Source organism: Pagrus pagrus (assembly GCF_965226575.1).
Source record: "Pagrus pagrus genome assembly, chromosome: 13".
In the NCBI taxonomy this organism is placed as follows: domain Eukaryota; kingdom Metazoa; phylum Chordata; class Actinopteri; order Spariformes; family Sparidae; genus Pagrus; species Pagrus pagrus.
Window position 1 is genome coordinate 16,660,980 of NC_140197.1, and position 16,202 is coordinate 16,677,181.

The 16,202-nt window shown below is 42.5% G+C and overlaps 1 protein-coding gene across 1 annotated transcript in view; it reads right to left on the reverse strand.

Moving 5' to 3' along the window:
• Nucleotides 1-237: 237 nt before the first annotated feature.
• Nucleotides 238-16,202, reverse strand: part of elfn2b (extracellular leucine-rich repeat and fibronectin type III domain containing 2b) — a 66,722-nt gene continuing 50,757 nt past the window's right edge. Inside the window, exons 3-4 of the mRNA XM_084370940.1 lie at nucleotides 8,963-9,641; nucleotides 238-8,693 (exon numbers count right to left, since the gene is read on the reverse strand). Of these exons, the coding sequence (XP_084227066.1) occupies nucleotides 6,177-8,693; nucleotides 8,963-9,304 (2,859 nt within the window). The 5' untranslated portion in view covers nucleotides 9,305-9,641 and the 3' untranslated portion in view covers nucleotides 238-6,176. The remainder of the gene's footprint in view (nucleotides 8,694-8,962; nucleotides 9,642-16,202) is intronic.

Genomic DNA, 16,202 nt, shown 5'->3' on the forward strand with positions numbered 1-16,202 from the left:
GTTTTTGTTTTCAATGTACGTCCACTCATTGTACACAACAATATATTTTTGTCTCTCAAAAAAATACAGGGAATCATGCAAATATAACAACTTTTCTTTTATGTAGTACACTATGTTAAGCTTTCTCTGTTCTTAAACCTTTATAACATATATCATTGCAAGTACTAAAAGTCAGCCCCCTCGGTTCCCAATAACCGACCCCCCCCACCCCCAAAAAAGAAACCCCCCCGCCCAAAACAAAATAAACAAAGACAAACAGCCAACTGAAAATAGAGAAACACACAGACATATCAAGAGATCAGGCTGAGTATAAAACATCCATAGAAGCATTTTTTAACCTTAGCTTTTTTTTTTCTTCTATCTAGTGTACAAAATTCACAGATATTTCACAGATTCTTGAAGTCCTTTGCCCATCTTTGGAAACTAAACCTTGCAGAGTTAATGCATATTGTGTCAGTGTAAATAAACATTTGTTTATGTATGTATGTGTGTGTCTGTGTGTGTGTGTGTTTGTGTGTAAAAAGTGTTGTCATGAAGTCCAATCAGGTGGCAAACCTTTGCCCAATGTGGCTCCCTGTCAGGATTTTCAAATGCTCTTCTGCTCAGAAAGTCTTTTATTTTGAAGTAGGGTTGAGGCTTCTCAAATTTGAATGCATTTCCAGCTCAAAGTAGCTGACAGTAAAAATTCAAAATCAATCCCTGCGCAGACTGCATGCATGTTTTTGATCTGAGAATCTCTCACAGGCATAGCTTCATTTAGTAATTCATGAATTCATCTGACCGGCGTGGTCGTTCGATTACAGATGTAAAAAGATATTAAAGAAGCATTTACAGTCTGCTACATCCTGATTAGGACTTTTCGTCGTCAGCGAATGCTTTCAACGTAAACATACAAGGCTATTAATTTAGAGATTTTTTCCTACTCTTTTGTCGAGTGCCTGGCAGTTGGAAAGGCAGCGTTGGCAGTGCTCGGCCCGTCAGAGCTGCCTCATAAAGTGTGAAGAGTGACTAAGAAATCAGTCACGCCGAGGCATATTTCATTTGTCTGGACTGACTTCCTTTTCCGCTCTTTAGATAGATACAGCTTCACATTAGAGCAGCATTGAAATTATTTTTTGTCTCACCGGCCCGTCTGTGGCTATCATGAGGAGACGCACAGGACAGTTTCCCATTTATCAAATTTGGCACAGTATCCACACAGGCTAATCTCCCACACAGTAATGGACTAATAGACTTAATAGACTATTAGACAAAAGGTATATAGCTACCAAATGAAGGGATTTGCAACCCACTGTCGGTGCTAATAACCTGCTTGTCACCTGCCTTAATATAAAGTGGAAATGAAGCCATCCTCCTTCAGGCTTTAAAAGAGGGCTGGTTTCAGTCGTGAGGAATGCTCAATTTTCTGGGTTTTTTTTACAACTTCTTCCACAATATGTTTTGTGTGTCGTGGTTTGTTTGAAGCCACGCACTGTTTCACGCGTGCCAAATTTAAGTGTAGCCATAATTCCACATCTTTTATCCCAGATCCTAGTCTGCATTCAGCCAAAACCCCTCTCTTCGCTCTCTCCTCTTTGAAGACCTTGCCCATTACCTGCCTCTCAGAAAAAAGTCATTTTAGTTGAGTCAGACTGTGACGCATTCTGACTCACTTTTTTATTTTCCATATTTCGCCATATACTCTTGTTGGAGAGCAGGGGGAAGGCAGCATGTGTTTGTTTTTGTGGTTGTGACTCATTTGTTTTAATTACTCAGCATTAATCAGTTATTTACAAATCTCTCTCTGCCAGTATCATTCTGTTGCCTTCATCTACCTGTCCTTTATTGTTATGTTATCATCGAATTATTATGAAGAATAAGAATAAAGTGCATTGTAATGTACTAAATGATAGTATGAGCTTTGTACATGCACAGAATTTCATTTTTCAATCTACAGATTAGGGTGAACTTCTCTTTGATGATCTCTATGTAAATGTATTGCAAATTTTCACATTTTAGTTTTAGAAAATCTGCAAAAGAAAATTATTTTTTTTCCAGGAACGTTAAGTAAATGGAAACATGCCTATTGTCAGAAGACAATCCAGTGAATGATGAAGCAGAAGAATGACCAGAGAAGCTTATATTTCTCTATAAGTGATTCATATATGATGATCAGTATTAAAGCAATGTCTCACTTTGACTGAACGTGCTTCAAGGACGGATCACATGGGTAAAAACTGCACTGTGTCATACTGTGGTCTTTACTAATGAGAGCATTTAACTCCTTTATTAATTCAGAAACTGATTAGACAGAAACCTGCACCCATTTTTGGGCTCTGATCCATTATTAAAGAAACTGGTGTTTTGTTCAATGGGACCAGGTTTTAAATATAGGCGAGCATCAAAGGATTTACATGTTAAAAACTGAAAGCGTCTGTGATTTTCTTGGGTGCACAGAGATAGGGGAGGCAACGGGAGCCAGACTCCCACAAAAGGATTAAACATTAATAGCACATTAGATGGCTTTCTCACGTCTGGCTTTCCTGTGGCTCTGAGACAAACAACAAGGATGGTGCTACAAAAAGGACCATTGATCTCCAAGTGAGCCACCCTCCAGGGGTTCGACGAGGATATGAGCTGAGAGGGAAGAGAAGGGTTGTTTTGTTTGATGCTGGATTTGTGGAACAAAAAACAGGTATGATAATGTAACGTTTACAGGATTTCTTGTGGCCCTGCTCGAGTTTTGAGGTAATACCCATGAGTGTTCTTTGTTTTATCAAGAGCTTCAGTCGTGAAGAGTGACAATTGTAGAAAGAAAACAACATAAAAAAAACAAAACCTTATTAGTCTGTTCAGGTCTAAACCGACAGTATCTGCTTTGCTTAAACAGCAGAGGTTGATCTGGGAGGGCAGTACTGACCTCACTGTTTCACATTTTTGTTACCATTTGTACCTGTGTTTTACTGCTATTCGACAATTGCTTACACACTGACTAACAGACAGACTGGCTTGTAAAATCTGAATCCTGTGCGAACTAGTCTTCATTTGCATTTTCATGACTCTCTCGTGGCTATTTTGGCAGCAGGCTTTCAAGTAATTATTAATGATGAGAAACACAATATCCCCTCCAACTACGGCAAGCGCTCTTTTGAGCAATGGTGAAAAAACACTAGAAAGATTGGCACTTCTTACACCAGCATTGGAAATGTTCTGCATCAGACCAGTATTTCTTTATCATCCTAGAGTTTCATTCACAGCAAACAAGCAAATGTTTGAATGAAATCTGAGCAGAAGAGCACTTGAACACACATCTGTCCCTGAAAATCTGTTTCCTGAAAAATACATTAGTGTGTTAACTTTAATTAAAATACAAAAATGTATGAAATGGACCAGTAATAATCAGAATTTTTCCGTCACATTATAGTTTGTCAGGTAGGTGAACATAAATGGCAGCTGAAACGATGAGCAATCCTGATATTACTGAACATTTCTGATTTTGCTGTTATCCTCAGTGTCCATTTATGTAAACTCGTCATGGCAGTTGAGGATCTGGGGAGTTAAACAGTTCCCTCTGTGGGATGAAGAAAAATCCTTTCCTCTGATTTGTTGAAAGTCATTCACAGTAACATGTTCCTTTGGAAACTCTCTTATCTCAGATGATTGGAGATCAGCGGGGAACTGAAAACTTCCAAGACTGTATGTTCGTCACATGGTGCTTCATCATATGAAGAAGGCGGATGAGGTGGTGCATCCCAGACATGCTGTTTCTCAAATATGAAAGTTAGGCTCTTGATTTTATGTGGTCCATTCAACTGTAAACACACAAAGCACACCGACCTCTGACCCTGACTGTATGCATACAACATATTAAAACAAGGAAAAATAGGCAGATTGATGCTTCATGAAATCAAAGACGGAGAAAGAAATACAAAGATCAGAATGAAGATACCACCACAAACCACCCTCTTACATTTGCATACTCAATCCTGCTCAACCTTATATTCACAATAGTCAAGCGCATGCCAAACATCAACTGCCATAAAAAAAAGAAGAAAGCAGTGTTGATATGTGCTGAGCAGACCCAAATCCTGCCTGCAAGAAAGGCAATTCTCACTTTTCTCACTTAATAAAACAGAGCACGTCAGTGCTCTGCTCAAACCCGTATCACAATGGACCCGTGGGAGCGGGGAAGTTGGCGGAAGGTGGGCCAAATAACGTCATCCACATGAAACAAGTAAGGATCAAAACAGAGATAGATATGTTCCTGAAATTAATCTTCCTGTCTCTTGAATGAAGCCCTGAACAAAAATGTGGAGCAAGGACCACTGATTCAGTTTTCACATTTTTAGGGTAGGGTGTCTCAGATTGTGTATGTTAGCTGATAATAAACACCTACACAGCACTTTGCGTAAGAAGGATGGCGTTTGTCAGAATGCCGGGCAATGACACTATCATTTAGGAAAGTCACAATTAGATCATTTCAATAAAAACAACCAGGTGGATGGACACGATACATAAATAGATATCAGATTATGGCTGTGTTAAGCAAGAGGCACTGCGCTACTGTAGTTTAGCTGAGCATCACGGTCATGTGATTTATGTCTGGGAAAATACAGTGAACATTGTTGATATTTGTACATTTGTCCATGCCATTAATAATCTAGTATTGTTTAGACTCCAGCCACTGGGGAAGATATCTGACAGCTATTAATTGAAGTCAATTTGGGCATATACAAAATAATCTGACAAGGCATGCCAACACCCACTTACACTGACCACTGTATACCACACAGCCACACACACACAATCATGAGGCGTAAAGTGCAAGCGAACATGCCTGTCACAAGTTGGCTAATTAAGTCATCCATAGACAACAATAGTACTAATTTCCAGAACTGAACAGACACGTTGGCAGTAATTAGAAGTGTCCCTTCTCTCTGTGCCTCATTCAGTTTTCATGTCAGAGAAAGGATTTGGAATGTACTGTGGTGCTCACATTGAATGATGCAAATAGATTTCCCCATAACCTGCTTGTAATCTACTTACATTCACAGTGGCTGAAGAAAATTAATCATAACCTTGCTTGTCTTTCCTTTTTTTTCTGTTAAATCCCTTCTTGTAGTCAATTTCTCTTGGTCTTGGTCACACATGTGTCACATCTATCAAGCCTTTTTGTAAGGGAATTGTGTGCGCTCATCTTCCTGTTGTACAGGTAAGTAGCATCTAATTAAGGGAACATTATTTTGCCCTCTGTAGTCCTTCCAATTAGGCTCACAGTTCTGATCATTACTTGAGAAAATGCTGTTTAGGACAGTTTGGGGCTTTGGAGCAACATTCTTTATATCTCTTATTGAACTATGCAAGGTTGGAGTTTTAGTTGGAAAGATGTGTTGAACACCTAAGGGTGCAATCAGAGGGACTATTTCAGGCCAAGGTGCCACTTTGATCTCTCTCTCATGATTTCCTCATGCTGCAGGACCTTCGAGCCAACTTGAATGTTTTCTCCTTATTCATTTGTTAATTTCTTTCCATTTTCTCCTCTGGTCGGTGTGACAGCTGCTATTCAAATGCAAATACCTCAGCTGCATGTAGGATCTCGTGGAAGAGAGATTGGGCTCATTTGACAACGCTGCTCACAAATCGGCACGTTGTCACTTGTAACAGAGCACAGATCCCACACTGTCATGATCTCCCTTCACTTCTACATATGCAAATGCACACTGCAAATTGATACAGCACCCAATACAAAATATGAAACAACATATTGGATCACAAAAGCTTAAAATGAAGGGTATCATCATTTATCTTATGTGATAACCCATAGGTGAAAATATGGCACTGATAAAGACTGTCCATATTATCACAAAACGTGATCACTCAAGGAGTATTAAATTACACAGTTGGCATTTGCTCCCTGTGCTATAAATAAAACCCACAAAACACAAAATGAGAATGATCCAGAAATGGTGCTACAATGAAGTGTAAAATAAAACACCATAATGACTCTCATATCCCAGGCACAGTTTCACAGTCCTTGCTCTTAACACAATATTCTATACACCTAGCATGCCAAAAATAACCCAAAGGCAAAATTCCATCCTACATATTTCTCCCCGTTTTTTCTCGGGCCTGCAGGCCTTTCAGGAAAAGAAGTATCCAAACTCTTTTTCCTCCAATGCTCATCTCTGGTCCCCCAGTCACAGCTTCTGCTGTGCTGACACACCCTTCCAGTAATCAAGGATGTCATGCAGGTCCTCGCCTTTGGCGAACTGCACCTTTTTTCGAAGGGCATTTCCGGCCGTCACATAACAGGCCTCATCCCGCTGGCCTTTCCGGTAGGGACGAAAGCGCTCCCAGATCCGCAGTGAACTCTCTGAGGAGTACTCTGGGCTGGAGGAGTAGCCAGAGTAACTGGAATGGTGGCGGGCAGGCGAAAGCTGGGAGTACGACGCTGCATCCCTACGAGAGCGTGTCAGGGGCTTTAGGAAGGAAACCCTCTGGGCTGGGGAGCCCTGGTGGGAGCCTTCATAGTAGAGAGCTGGGACGGAGTGGCGATGCTCCGAGCAGTGGTAGTCCTGCTGCACCTCCAGCTGCTGCTGCTGCTGCTGCTGCTGCTGTTGTTGTATTTGTTGTTGTTGATGGTAATGGTGCTGCTTCTGGCTGTCCTGATGCTGGGCACCAACACCACCACTGTCGCAACCACCACCCCCTCCACCGCAGCTCCCACTCCCCACTAAAGGTAGCCTCTCAAGGGGCTCCCCACAGCCCACGGGACTGGCCCGGTCTTGGTAATGCTGCTGTTGTTGATTACAGGCATCTGGGCTCCTTGGCTCAGGAACATCCAGGCTATACACCCTAGCTCCTCCACGTTCCCTGTCCCGACCCATGGAGCCACAGGAGCTGGTGCTGCACTGTTTTTTGACAGCATTTACAATAACCACCGCAGCGTCTGCACTCATTTGTCGCTGAATGGGACGTACAGCGGTGGCTGGTGGAGGGGGCCTATAGGGGGGAGAGACGACAAAGCCACCACCACTGATCCCTGGGCGCTCAGAGAGAGGGGCATTCAAAGCTGGGAGAGGAGGTGGAGGGGGTATTTTGTTGGGAGCAATGAGCTGTCCTGTCTCTGTCAACCCTTGGGAGAGTGGGATTAGGCCACGAGTAAGGGAGGATGTGCTGGTGGGGGGTGGGGAGGTTGGATTGGAGGAGGCTGTAGTGTTAGTTGAAGCCCCTGAAGCAGCAACTGCTGCTGCATCCAATTTCAGTGCATCAATGCAGTTGTTGATGATCTGGTTAACCTTGTCCACCTCCATGGCAATGGTGGAAATCTCTGATGCAGAGCCATGTCCGTCATCATCTGAGTCATCCCCAACATCAGTTCCATCATCGTCCCTCAAGTCTGCCCCCCTCATCACTCCATGCCCACCATCTCCCATCCTCTCCATGCCAGCCCCTCCAGATCTGATATCCATATAATTTCCTTTACTTGTGGCCAGGGCCTCTGAAAAGGCAGTGGCCATCTTTTCCACTTGTGGGATAGAGGAAAGTCTAGAGGAACTTGTGTTAGCTGAGTGAAGCATTCCCGAGCTGGATGATGTGGACATGGGAAGTTTGCCTCCATGGTGGTGCTGGTACTGGTGATGTTCTCTGGACTGTTCCTGAAGCTTGTGGACTGCTGATGGATCATTTGCCACTGCTGCTGCAACCTCTGGTCCATAGCGCATTTCCAGAATAGTTTTCTTGACACAGATGGACTTCTTCTTCTCATCATGCATCCGTTTCTTGCGGAGACAATAGTAGACGAAGCCTAAAACAATGAGCATGCCAAAAAGACAGCCCACAATGGTCATTATGTAGTGAGTAGTGGTGGAAGGTGTGGGGAGCATGTCATCAACATTTTGACCACGAGTAGCAAACGTGAGGCAGGTGTGGTTGTAACGCTGAGAGTTACGGATGGATGCTACACAGAAGGTGTAATTGGTGTGTGGTTTGAGCTTGTTGAGGGTAATCATCTCCTTCTTGTTCTTCAAATTCATGACATCAGACACGAATGTGTGGTTGTATTGTGTTAGAATATACATTTTGCTGTAGGGCCTTGGGATCTGCACAAGGAGAGACGCTGATGACAAGGAGACATGATGGAGCTTGATGCTAGGAATGAAGCTATGTTCAGTCGAAGAAGAAGGAGTCGGATCGTCATACGGTCTCATACCACCAAACATCTCGGGGCCGATCCCAGATGGACCATCCAGATCTGGTGGGAGAGAGGTCATTCCTGGAATCATCACCCCATCTCGGCAGTGATGGTACAAAATGTTTTTTGCATTTCGACCAGCATGACCAGCAGCAATAAGCAAGGGGTATCCAAACATCTCCCGGGGCGTCTCACACTGGAGGCGATCATATGTGTGTGTGACATTGTTGAAGGACTCCAACCAGGTTAGGAAGCTATAGAGATCACAGCCACAGTGAAATGGATTTGCTGCCAGTTCACACACCATCAGTCGACTGAGAACTGTAAATGTGGATGGGTCAATCCGGGCAAGTTTGTTGGATGATAGGTCAATGCTGCTGAGGCTGGGGCACTCCCAGAATGCATTGTTGGCAATAACCTCAATCAGGTTGTGTTGCAGGAAGAGGCATTGCATGCGGCCGAGCCCCCTCATCATGCCCTCAGTCAAGTTTGTCAACTTGTTGTAGCCCAGCTGAAGAACCTAAGTAAAACACAAAAGTTGCATTAGAGCATTTTTACATTGTGGGTCCAGTTTTTTAAGATAATATGTACCCTTTATAATAAAATCTGGTTTGGATTTAGTGACTCAGAGGGCAATTATGCCTGCAACAACACAATTATCCTTCACTCAATACAATTTAATTAATTATGGTCTTCTTCCAATGCATGTTTCATGCTCTCTGCTAAATTTACACTACAATAAAGTGTCTTGCCCCATTTCAAAGCTTTTATTATCCATTCCCCCATCACCTGTAGGTTGGCTTGTCCTGCGAAGGCTCCATCCTCAATGTAGCTGATATCATTCTTGGTGAGGTTGAGGTCAGTCAGGTTGGTGAAGCGGTACATGGAGCTGAAGAGCACCGCTTTCAGCTTGTTCTCATTCAATCTCAAGTCATGGACCGTGTTGTTGATGTGCTGGGGGATAGTCTCGTACGGCGGTTGGTTCTGACTGCAGATAGCCAGCCACACATAGCCTTTGTCCCCTTCTATGAGCCAGCAGTCCCCATTGACCGTGTTGGGATAGTGAGAGAGAAATAGGAGGGAGGGAAGAATAAGAAGAAGGAGAGTGGAGGTGGTAGAAGCACCCTGCATGATGCCGATGAAAGAAATGTGGAAGAGGGGAAGCTATAATTATTAAGGAGAGAAACGTAGGGGCAGGCAGGAAAGGAGGTTGTGTTGGCAGGAGAAAGGGAAGCAACAAAGGTTGCTAGGAAGGATTTTCAAAGAGGAGAAGGGTGCTGAAATAGGGGCGAAGGCTTCACAATGCCAGTCACAGCTTTATGGTCATCATGGTGATTAGCAGGGGACCCATGTTATGTCATATCTTGTTGGACTGCAATGCGGAGTGACACAGCTTGTCTTCATAGTCCCTCTGTAGACTTCAGCTGTAACTGACCCAAACGGATGGACCCTTGGAATAATGGAGAATCTGTAAAGGAGAACACAACAAAAGTAACATAAGAACAATGTGGAATATACTGCGACGATGCATGATGTTATACATACAATATATTCTCTACATGGTTTGGTTAGGATTAGGATAAAAACTACTTGATTTGGGTTAGGAAAAAAATAACTACTTGCTTAGGGTGAGGCAAAACAACTACTTGGTAAGAATTAGAACACTTGGTATAGGGTGAGAAAAGTTCATACTTTGGGTCAAAATAACATAACTTACGTAAGTGATGTAACTCGCGTCCCATATTGTGAATGACATCGCTTACCTAATGTACATCATATCCATTACCTCATTTGCATATGTTCACTTATGTAACATATATTAAAAACAAATTATTCTTGACTCTTGGAGACAAACGGAGCACAAACTCCCCCACCAACCACCCCTGACTTGGACTTGTACTTGCTTTTTATACTACTTCAAGAGGTGATGCTAGAGGGGTTTCTACAGCATCAAACTATGTCTGCTGGCCAGGCCGCTAGATTTGACATGTTGGGAGTGAGAACGCCCAGTCATAATATGTATGTACAGCAATGCCCCAGCAGGTCCCCTTTCAGCCCACTGCATCTGTGCTTAGTCAACCCTCTTGGTCCCCCACCTCATAAGGCTATGAGGTCATCAGGCTTTGGCTGAAACCTACGTGTACCTGCCAATCTCACCGCCCTCCTCAGAGGAGCAGAAATCTTTTTTTAAACACAGAGTGCAGCATTAATCACCCAAACGCTGACAGCACATTGTCTCCACAGACATTCCTTGTTATGACACTATCCTGCCAAAACCTAAGCTCTCCATCCCATCTGCATGTCATTTGAATAGCAGTCAAGCGTTTACATAAGGAGAGGATTAGCTGCCTGTTGCATCATGACAGACATTGTCCTCGCGCCTGCTCAGCAGCTGGGGAAAACATACTTACGATTACACACATATTACACAAACACGGACACTAAGATGGACACGTGCCCTCAGACAAGCATTCGCAGGTATAGACATATACATTCAAAGGCACGCATGTCCTCATTTAGGAGTAGCATGTATCCTCACAGGTAGTGGTATAAGTCAAGTCAAAGAGATCAAGATGGATTCTGATCAAAGCGCTAATGGTATGCTGTCGATGAAAAATACAGGTTGTCTGTTGACATGCTGTAGCTACTCTCCCTTATGTCTTTCATCCCACGACTCTGCTGTTTTACATTCTAGTGACATGAAAACAGCAATGCATCTCTCTCCCGCTCCCTGATAAAAAAAAGGCCAAATTTATTTCTTGTGCTCCAAATTGAGACTTCTCTCTAATTCCGACAGAGAATTGAACTCATTCCAGTCTATTCCAGTCCATGCTCCCTGGAGGAACCAGCAGAGAATCAGGTCCACCCTCTTTTTTAATCCACTTATTACTGCAGAAAAGTGTGATACCTGAAGCATGTGTGAAATGGTACGTTATCATGTTCATCTAATGACCTTTGGCACTTGGTTACAGTCGGTAGCTGTTTCCTGAAGACAGGGGTGATCTCAATGCTTATGTATGAGAGATGGATATAAAAACATATCTGCATTTAAATGTGTACAATCTGGTCACAAGTGAACAACTACAAAAACGTGTGTGAATGCATCCACAAATCAAGTTTTGAAGCCACCCTCAACAGTGGCCAGTGATCTATTTAATTACAACACCAATTAGCCCCTGATTGCACTGAAATTAACACTTAGGAGACTTTGTGGTAAACTATCCCAAATCATGGATTATTTTTCTAGTTTCCAAGTTTGTACTTCAAGTATTGAGGTGTGTTTGCCTAAACATTCCAGCAAAGTCTTTCCAGCATTGCTCATTGAAGACCTGTGTAAACTGCAATCAATCAAAACTGGATCCTGGCTCAACTCGACTGGATCTGACGATCTTGATACCAGATCAGTGTGAAGGCCATCAGGAATCACAGCACCAATATTAGCTCAATTTGGCACAATAACGTCAAGATAGTAACAAATGGGACACAAAGCTGGGTAGATTAGAGTTGTAGAAAATGTTCCCTTCTGACTTTTGCTAACGATACAACAACAAAACAATAATGCTGCAAAAGAAATTAGAAAAATAAATAACAATGAAAGTAATACATTTCAAAAACCCCTCTACAAGCCTAGCTCAAATGTTATTATGTCTTTCTAATAAAACTATCATTTGAAAATATTGAATTTGAAATCTTTATTCCAACACCTGTAAATAATATATCTGCACACAGTTATTCCACTGTTCCTCTGTATAGCCCTGCACTCATGCACGTACTGGGACACTCCCCTGCCATTGATTTTCACGCTCTCCTGTCTGAGCTTCATCCTCTCCACATGAGACGTGATCTCATTTGGTGCTCCACATAGTGAAACCCAGAGGGTTCACATGAGGGAAACAGGAAGCACAATGGGTCTGTATGTGTGCGTGTTTAGGGATGTGATTACATAATTAGGAATGTGGGACATGTAGAAGACCTGTCTCAGAGGGAAAGAGCATGACTCATTACACAGATCCATTTGTAACTATGAAAATGTAGGACGCAAGAACGAACTTATTACTTCTCCACTGCGGACTGCTGTTGTGTGTTGATTACATAAAAAGTGAGATATATTTTTGTCTTATTGTGTACCTGAAAGTTCACAATTTCACAATAAAGTGTGCATGCAAGTACATTTTTTTGTTTAAATTTGAAATTTTTAAAAGATGTCTTTCTTTAAATCATGTTCATTAGCATTTTCAATCAGCATTTTTATATAATGCATGTTTTAAATAAATGATGATCAGCAGAGGTGAGGACATGCCTGTCGCTTTATGCACTTGTGCACTCATCTACCCTGAGTAGGTCACTGCAGCAGAAATGGTTCAGATCTAGGAAAGTAACAGGTGAACAGGTGGTTCAAGGGTAGCTGCAGGTGTCTGACTGCCCTACTTCCTCTCCACGAATACAGCACAAATCCTCTTTTTTCAAAAGCCTCGTCTTGTAGTTGAATCACTGCCATACACCACAAAGAGAATACAGCCGGAGTTACTAATTGAACATCATTGGCACATTTTAACCACCGACTATAAGTAGGGCTCGTACAGTAGCACACCCAGATCCAAACCAGGCAAATTCAAGTTCTATCTGCGCTAATTTGAAGGCTTCATTACAAAACATCTTTTGCACATCATTTGGAGTATTAAAAAGTGAGTAAGGATCAGTTATGGAATGTAACTAAGTACATTTACTCAAGCACTGTACACAAATACAAGTTTGAGGTACTACTGTATATACTTGAGTATTTCTATTTTCTGCTACTTTATACTTCCACTTGACTAATGTTTTGGAGGCAGTGTTGCCCAGTGTTCTTCAGTCCTGCTCTTGTTTTAGATGTTTCCTTGCTCCAACACACCTGATTCAAATGGCCAGCTTATTGTCAAGATCGGCTGAAGCCTGCTAACGAGCCATTCATTTGAATCAGGTGTGTTGGGGCAGAGAAACATCTTAAGCAGAACCAGGACTGAAGAACACTGCTACTGCCATTACACTGTGGAATCGACAGTAACGTCATAATTAGTTAAAGCGAAAAGAAAAGAAAAATGGCCAAAAAATGAATTGTGAGTGTAATACATCGAGCTAATGCAGACAACTGCAAACCCTTTCACCATGTGCTTTCCACTTGTCAATTTCTCAATTTTCCCAAACATGTCCGTCTTCCTCCATCTTTTGAACAAAGATTTTGAAGCAGAACGCTTCGAAATTATAAAGAAAATGTTGAATTGTGAAAATGTTCTGTAAAAAGCCTTGTAAAAAGGTTTGTCACACACACATATAAAAACACACTCACTACACCCATCCCCTCATGTGATACAGATCTGGGTTACTCAAAGCACATGCTCATATTGATCCTCACTGTTGCGATGGAAACACGCTTATGATTGACAGTGCCACTTAACCCTAATGCCAACAAAATAGGGCGTTATTGTCATTGGCATCAAATTAGCACGTCTCCTCCGCTTCATTAACCGCCATGATGAACCTCCTCCCTGAATTCTAACAGCAGCCGTTGAACGCTGACTGTGACAGGTGTTGGAACTGGAGAGGGTCCATATCTCTTCCATTAAAAGCATGACTCTTGGATCTGGGCCACTGACGGTTCATGTGTAAATGTGTTTAGCAGGACCCTTTTTCGCGCCGCTGGCTGCATATGATGCTGTCATTTTGAATTGTGTCACCTGCGAGTACCCTATTGAGCTGATATGCCAAATCAAAGAGAGGCAGATTTATGCATGGAAAGTGTAGGGCAAATTTGCACTGCGCGTTTCATTCAATTTGTGCTAGCAATCGGTGTGTGATTAGTGTGTGATCTACTCTGGCTGCAGCTCATCACACGGTCAGACACGGACCTCCTGCCTTCAGATGTATTCAGAGGTCAACCGTGAAGCAGTGAGGGGGACCTATTAGCAAAAATGGAATATAAAATGTTGTAAAACATATTTCTATATGCTCTTTGGAGGATGTGAATTCATGTTTTATCTTTAAGTGTTCACACTCTGGACACAGCACAGTGACATTTCCCCAGGCGGTGGCAGCCACAACATGCCAGTGTTTTTCCTGTTGCTGCTGTTTGATTTAGAAACAACAAAATAATAAAATATAAAAAATACATATAAAAACAGTAGAATACTTTAACTGACAAAATAACAAAGAAGGGAGGGACACAATAGCTCCACAGATGTTGCTACATTGGGGAAACCAAGTAAGAGGAATCACTTAGAAGCTCTCAACTCAAATGCTGACCGAGAGGATTCCTGCCAGGCGATCTTAAGGGAATAAAGAAAGGTTTAACGACAAACTGGGAGGATAAGTGCAATACGCTCCAGAGCACAGCACTGTATTTACTGAGGAAGCTGAACTCGGTTGTCAAAACAGTCATAACTCTGTTTTATGGATTGTATTTAATCAAGTTCCACTTTTGTCCTGATCTGTTGGTTTGGGACTCCGTGGCTGTCTCAGCTCAGTCTCTCCGCTCTGTACGACAGACAACCTGCTCAGAAAGGTCACCGCCATCTTAGCTGACCCATCCCACTCCGAGCACCAGGGCGGAGGTGCAGGGTCCCGAGGATAAGGAGCTCCAGAGCTCACAGCAACTCACCATGTTTAATTGTTTAACCAAGTTTAATTGTTGCACTTTGCACGTTCTACTACTTAACTTTTTCCTCATTGCATTTAGTAAACTTGATGTTTGCTAGTGTCTTTATCACCGTTGTATGTACAGTACAGTTCAGTTCTAGTCCAGCTTTAAGTTTGTATTGGACAAAATAAAAATGATAAGCTGTTGAAGTGTATTATAGTGTAATAATCAATACAAATATCCAAATGATTGTTTTGGCAGGTACTGAGGATTCTGGCTGTCAGGCCCAGGTCTATCTGATATCACTGTGTTGGTGTCGTTCCAAGAATATCATAATTAATGTTGCTCCTGGACCATTATTACAACCGACTAATCACACTGTTATAATGTCACAGCTTTGTAACTCCGGTTGTTGTTTCTGGAACATCATGTTTAATGTTGCTCCACGATCATCATTTCTGCTTATGAAGAAGCAACGACGTCCACATTGTGAATAAGCTGTTGTGGCTGAGTGGTTTGAATAAAGAGCTCTCACCCAGAAAACCAGGGCTCATATCACATTTATTTTGCGGGGAACACATTCTCATTCCCATCTCGTCAAATTCGGTAGCTTCGTCAGCAACCATAAGCTTCATACTTTGGCACACTACCTACCCCTCCAGCATCAGTTTTTGGATGTGAAGGGCTTTTGGATGACAGTTTTGGCTAGGTTAGGGCCAAAGAAAAGTACTTTTAGAGATTAGGAAAAGATCTTACTTTGGGTTAAAATAACTACATTCAGTCTCGTAACATGAGTTATGTACAAGCACATATGTAGGTTAACGTATTTACATCACATAAATTAAAAACGGGATGCAAATCCCAGTCCGCAGAGGGGAAGTCCTGTGAATGAACCACCAGACCTCCCCTGAATAAGACCTTCTTTGCTCTTTACACTGCTGCACTAGAGGAAAGCTTCAAGAAGTGGCGCTATAGGGATACCTAACTTTGAAGCATAGTGCTACTGACTAGGCAGCTGTATGACGCGTTGGGAGTGTGAACAGTCTGTTGTAGGAAGGGGAACAAAGGGACAGCTTTGACGGAGCAAAGCTCTTGGATTTGGATTGACCCCCACAAAAAATATTGGGCGACATAGAAGAAAACTTTTCAGCGCATGTGTTCGCTGAGACTACAGTGATCAGTTTGCCTTGCTGGCATTTGACTGACAAACAGCACAAATCAACACCGACAAAACATTCAGAAAACCCCATTCCATCTACACCTGCCTTTTTCCTCTATGTCTCTCTCCTCCAAGGTCTCTAGATCTTTTTGTTTCTCCTCTCGTGCCTCCACAAGCTTCGATATTTGTTCCCGTCACTTAATTTCCCTCACTTTGTCTCGTTCTCACCTCTCCCTGAATCGCTCCTTTTTCCATCA